Below are 5,934 nucleotides of genomic sequence, written 5' to 3'. Positions count from 1 at the left end.
GTGTGTGTGTGTGTGAGTGAGTGAGAGAGAGTGTGTGTGTGTGTGAGTGTGTGTGTGTGTGTGTGTGTGCGCGTGCGTGTGTGTGTGTGAGAGAGAGTGTGTGAGAGTGTGTGAGTGAGTGAGTGTGAGAGAGAGAGACTGTGTCAGGACTGTTGGTGTCTCCTCACGATCACGTGTGTGTGTGTGTGTGTGTGTGCGCGTGCGTGTGTGTGTGTGAGAGAGAGTGTGTGAGAGTGTGTGAGTGAGTGAGTGTGAGAGAGAGAGACTGTGTCAGGACTGTTGGTGTCTCCTCACGATCACGTGTGTGTGTGCTGTGCTGCTGTGCCGCAGGGAGAGTTACGCTCGTGTGAGAGCGGTGGTCATGGGTCGTGATGACTCCAGCGGCGGATGGCTTCCTCTGGGCTCCGGTGGACCCAGCTGCGTCACTGTGCACAAGGTCAGCCGGACCGAGGCCGACGGCTCCAGCGGAGCGGATTTCCTCATCCACGGAGAGCGGCTCAGAGACAAAACGGTACTGTGACATCATCATCATGACCTCACGCCTGCACAGGAATTGTTTGTTCGCCGCTCCTGCATTCAATAGTTTTTCTGAGAAAAGCCCCAAAGTGAAGATCATTCAGAGAGATTATTGAGGCCGATTGAAACTAAAACTTTGGCTTTATAAGTAATGTAAAGCTAATATAAAATGATATAAGCCGGTCGCAGTGACACCGGTGCAGACGGACGTCTGTCTGGATCGTGAAAACACTGAGTCCAGTTCAGAATGAAGCAGAAGCACACGCTCACGTTTCACAGCTCAAACAGCAGCCCACAGATGCTTGTGTTTCCTGTTAGATTTCACTCAGAAATGCAGCACGACTTTAACTTGACAGTGTTAGTTTAGTATCATTTTTATTAACATGTTGAATTAGTTTTGCTAATACTTTATTTTGATCGTTCACTTCAGACATTCTACTAACTGTATGTGGCTTTTTGCAGCTACATGTCAACTAACGTAATTACAAATTAATGAGAGTTAGCTGACATGTTATCGTTAGTGGAATAATAGAATAGGTTGACAGAATAAGTTGACATGTAGTTGCAAAGTTACTAATAGTCTGTTGAATGTCTGATCATCACCTTAAAGCAAAATATAGCAGATATTAAGCAGACGGTCTACTAATACTCTAATGACTGCTAGTTGACATGTAGTTGCAAAGTTACTAATAGTCTGTTGAATGTCTGATCATCACCTTAAAGCAAAATATAGCAGATATTAAGCAGACGGTCTACTAATACTCTAATGACTGCTAGTTGACATGTAGTTGCAAAGTTACTAATAGTCTGTTGAATGTCTGATCATCACCTTAAAGCAAAATATAGCAGATATTAAGCAGACGGTCTACTAATACTCTAATGACTGCTAGTTGACATGTAGTTGCAAAGTTACTGATAGTTAGTAGAATGTCTAAATAAAGTGTTATTTTGTTTTTAAGTTTAGCTTACAGTATTTGATTTATTTTAAAGATTTAGTCATTTAGTTCTGTGTTTAGGCTCTTTTTAATGTCTTTGTCATTTTTATTAAAGTACTTGAAACGAAATGAAAAATGAAATGAAATGTTGCCTTGGCAACTACGAGAAATTAAGTTATTAAATAAAAATATTAGTTACAAAGTCATTATTTTATTTTATTTCAGCTAGCATTTGTTTTATTTCAAGTAATGGCATTTTTAGTTAGTTTTTTACAGTTAACTGTAATAACCCTGACACACGCCGCTCATGCTGTGAGATGTAGCCGCTTTGATGAGCGTCAGACACACGTGAGGCTCATTAACTGCGCTCTGTGTGAGTAACGAGACCTCGCTCTGGGCTGCAGGTGCTGCTGGACTGCGTCATCAGGAGGGATCTGGTGTATAATAAGGTCAATCCCATCTTCCACCACTGGAGGATCGGCAGCATGAAGTTGGGCCTGACCTTCCAGAGCCCAGCGGACGCCAGGGCCTTCGACCGCGGGATCCGGCGAGCTCTGGAGGACATCACACAAGGTGAGCGGCTCCATTCTGAATCTGAACTGAATCAGCAGCGGTGGTGTGACTCATCTCAGCCTGGAGCTTTAACACATTCATGGAAATGTTTTCAAAATGCACAATGTGTGCCATATAAATCCGTGTATCATTCGATCATTCGTTTTTTTTATTTAATATTGAAAGTAGAAAAATAAGAAAACGGCTCCTTTTTAGTTTTTTTTTTTTTTTCCAAAAAACTAAAAAGGAGAATTCAGCTTAAATTCGTAGTTTTTCGATCATGGGTGGCAAAATGAATAAACAGCTTGAATATTCGATTTCTACATGTGGACGGGAATTAAACGCCCCTTTCTGCTGATTGGTCAGCCGAAGATCAACCCGTGCCGTCATCAGTTCTTCTGCAGTATCATGCAGCAGAATAATAGTCCTCCACTGCTGCAGTTGTACGGATTAATAACACATTTTATCAATTTCATATTTTTCTCATCAAACAGGCTAATGAATAGCTGGACACAACTGGTACCGGGGCAGAGTCTAGCCAGGGCTTTCTTCTGTGTAGACCAGCGGTTCTTAAAGTGATAGGGGGTCCGAGAAATAATTTGCTATAGCCTAAAGTATTTCCAGACTGTAAAGTCGCTTTATTTTATCATGATACATAGGCCTACTGTGATTTATTCCAAAGGGACTTATATGATGCATTTAATGTAAAATTATCTAAATGAAGCCTTTTAAAAGACAAGTATTCGCTGTGGTTCGTGTTTGTGGCATGCTCCAGAAAGATGCTCAAGGAGACCGAGACGTGCTAAAGCAGCGCATTCTGTTGTTATTAATTTCTTAATTAAACAAACAGACTTACTGTGTGAGCAGGGTAGGCTATCAGACAGACAGCTGTTATATCATACCCTGCCATGCCCAGCTGATGCAAAGAATATAATTTATATCTACACAGAAGAAAGCCCTGTCTAGACTCTGCCCCGGTATGAGTTGTGTCCAGCTATTCATTAGCCTGTTTGTTTGATGAAAAAAGATGAAATGTAGTTGCAATAAATGTGTTAAGAATCCATACACCTGCAGCAGCGGAGGACTATTATTCTGCTGCACGGAACAGCAGAAGAACTGATGACGGCACGGTTTGATCTTCGGCTGACCAATCAGCAGAAAGGGGCGTTTAATTCCCACCCACGTGTAGAAATCGAATACTCCAGCTGTTTATTCATTTTTCCACCCATGAATGAAAAATTTAAACTTAAGCTGAATTCTCGTTGAAGGAGCCGTTTTCTAATTTTTCTACTTTCAATATTAAATCAAAAAACGAATGATCGAATGATACACAGATTCATATAGTGTCTCATTTAACGTCACTCTTGATGAGTTTGTATTTCTGAAAACCACACTACGAGTGCTTTCATTCATGATATTCAGACTGTAGTCAGAAACACATTGACACACTCACCGTGTCAGATAGATTCATTAAAGCGGTGCTTCTTGATCCTGTGGTGCTGTGCGTGTGTCGAGCGCGTCTGCAGTGGAGTATGCTTTAAAAGCTGTGCGCGAGACAAAGCACGGAAAGTGAAGTATACCTGGGCCTTAACAAACATGTTTTCCTCCTGAATCATCAATGATCTGAATAATGACTTGCTTGGAAACAGTCTGTATTGTATAAAACGCTGTAATCACATTTTTTACAGTGCTTTATGCAATGCAGATTGATTCTTCACAGTAACAAACTGGAAAATGACAGTGTTAATGTTGTAAAAGTCACCAGTTTTGAACAGATTTCATATTCAGTTGTTTGTTCCATGTTGAGTTTATGTTTTTAAATCAGCGTGAGATCGAATGACGGCGTTTGTGAAAGTCTGCTCTGACCGCGGCTGCTTTAGTCGCATGTTTCAGCGGCGCTCGGTTCACACGCTCCACCTGATGACGTCATGCTCGTTTGCTGAAGTGGAATTTTCCAGTGTGTGTTGTGTAACGGAGCGCAGCTTCTTCAGTATTCCTGCTGCATGACTCCAGACTGCAGCCTGCCGGCTCTCAGGAGCCTGTTACTGTGGCAACCGGGACACAGCGCTGCTGGACACGTCACGTCACGTCAACACACACACACACACTCTCTCACACACACACAGACACGTATAACACACACACACAGGTATAACACGCACACGTCAACACACACACAGACGTATAACACACACATATAACACACAGCGCTGCTGGACTCGTCACATCAACACTCAAACACAGCACTGCTGGACTCGTCACGTCAACACACACTCTCACACAGACATGTATCACACACACACACACACACACACACACACACACACACACACACACACTCTCACACAGACATGTATCACACACACACACACACACCCGGAGCAGTTGGGGGTTTGGTTCTTGCTCAAGGGTCTCTCCTCATTCGTGGTATTGAGGGTGGAAAAGAGCGCTGGCCATTCACTCCCCACACCTACAATCCCTGCCAGACCTGAGACTCGAAACCGTGACCTTTGGGTTGCAAGTCCGACTCTCTATCCACGACTGCCCCAGATGAACACAGTGCTGCGCTTCACTCTGAAACACACAGCGCATCAGATTATACAGCTGTTTGATTCAATCACAGCCTTTGATTTGATCATCACACTAAGACCTGGCACAATTATCCTGCAGCTTCATTCATTTATTTTAATTTTAAAGTGAATATAATTGTTAGCTTTTCATCCCCTCATAAACCCTCTGTTTGGGAAACTCTGTCTTATGGAGCAGAGAGGCCTATATGATATCACACTATTTCATTTAAAGATAAATCACACACTCACACACACACATTCACACACACACACACACACACACAGGTGTTCATCGGCGCAGGTGAGTGTGTCTGAAGCGGTCCACAGATACCCATGAGTCCGCTGTGTGACTGTGGTCACGTGATCATACATGTGTTAATAAAACTTTACAATGGTACATAAATATTTTTAAAAATGTAAGCTAAACAAAAATTAGAAAGGTTTCCTTTGCAACTAACTGAAATTGAAGTTGAAGCACTAAAATTAGTAACTGGAAATAAATAAAAACTGAAAATAATATAAATCAAAAGCAAAAGCTAAATGAAAATGTTAATGATAATGTAATAGTATATAAAATATACTAAAATAACGCTGCAGAGATGCTGTGGTTCAGGAGTCTGCGATGCCTCTCGTCCGTCTCCTGCAGTGTCGTGTTTGATTCATTCATAGATTAAGAGCTAAAAATGCGTGTCCTTTGCCGTGGAGATCAGCCGTGATCAGGCCCAATCACACGCCTGTTGCTAGGCAGCAGGAGAGTTGCGGCGAGCGTGTCTCCATGGTGATGCAGAGCCACAGTCAGTCACGTGTGTTTCTGTCAGAGCAGCAGGTGAGCGACTCTCTGCTTCTGTGTTACAGTAAAGCTGCTGTCCGCCGCAGGGCATGCTGGGAGTTCATGGAGCTGATCTGTGTACGTGCACGTCAGCTGGACGTTTGTGGCCGTATCCTCGTGTTATTTCAGTGTTGCATGTGTCGTGTGTGTGAACGTCTGAGCCGGACCCATCAGAACACACGCAGACAGCAGATCTGCTTTTCTGTATTCAGATGGAGAGCAGTGAGTGTGTGTGTGTGTGTGTGTGTGTGTGTGTGTGTGAGAGAGTGAGTGTGTGTGAGTGTGTGTGTGTGTGTGTGTGTGTGTGTGTGTGTGTGTTTGAGCATTTGTGTGTGGGAGTGTGTGTATGCGTGTGAGTGTGTGTGTGCGTGTGAGTGCGCATGTGTGTGTTTGTGTGTGTGAGTGAGAGTGAGTGTGTGTTTGAGCATTTGTGTGTGTGAGTGTGTGTATGTGCGTGTGAGTGTATGCGTGTGTGTGTGTGAGTGTGAGTGCGTGTGTGAGTGTGTGTGTGTGTGTGTGTGTGTGTGTGTGT

At 43.2% G+C, this 5,934-nt stretch overlaps 1 protein-coding gene across 1 annotated transcript in view; it reads left to right on the top strand.

Annotated features, from left to right (window-relative positions):
- spred1 (sprouty related EVH1 domain containing 1) overlaps positions 1 to 5,934 on the top strand; it is a 42,502-nt gene that overhangs the window by 20,773 nt on the left and 15,795 nt on the right. Inside the window, exons 2-4 of the mRNA XM_016254531.1 lie at positions 331 to 511; positions 1,856 to 2,024; positions 5,284 to 5,480. Coding sequence (XP_016110017.1) covers positions 331 to 511; positions 1,856 to 2,024; positions 5,284 to 5,480 — 547 coding nt within the window. The remainder of the gene's footprint in view (positions 1 to 330; positions 512 to 1,855; positions 2,025 to 5,283; positions 5,481 to 5,934) is intronic.

This window comes from Sinocyclocheilus grahami, unplaced genomic scaffold (assembly GCF_001515645.1).
Source record: "Sinocyclocheilus grahami isolate Dianchi unplaced genomic scaffold, SAMN03320097.WGS_v1.1 scaffold1258.1, whole genome shotgun sequence".
Taxonomy (NCBI): Eukaryota; Metazoa; Chordata; class Actinopteri; order Cypriniformes; family Cyprinidae; genus Sinocyclocheilus; species Sinocyclocheilus grahami.
Note: the sequence above shows the minus strand (reverse complement) of the source record. Positions and strands in the feature narration are given on the sequence as shown.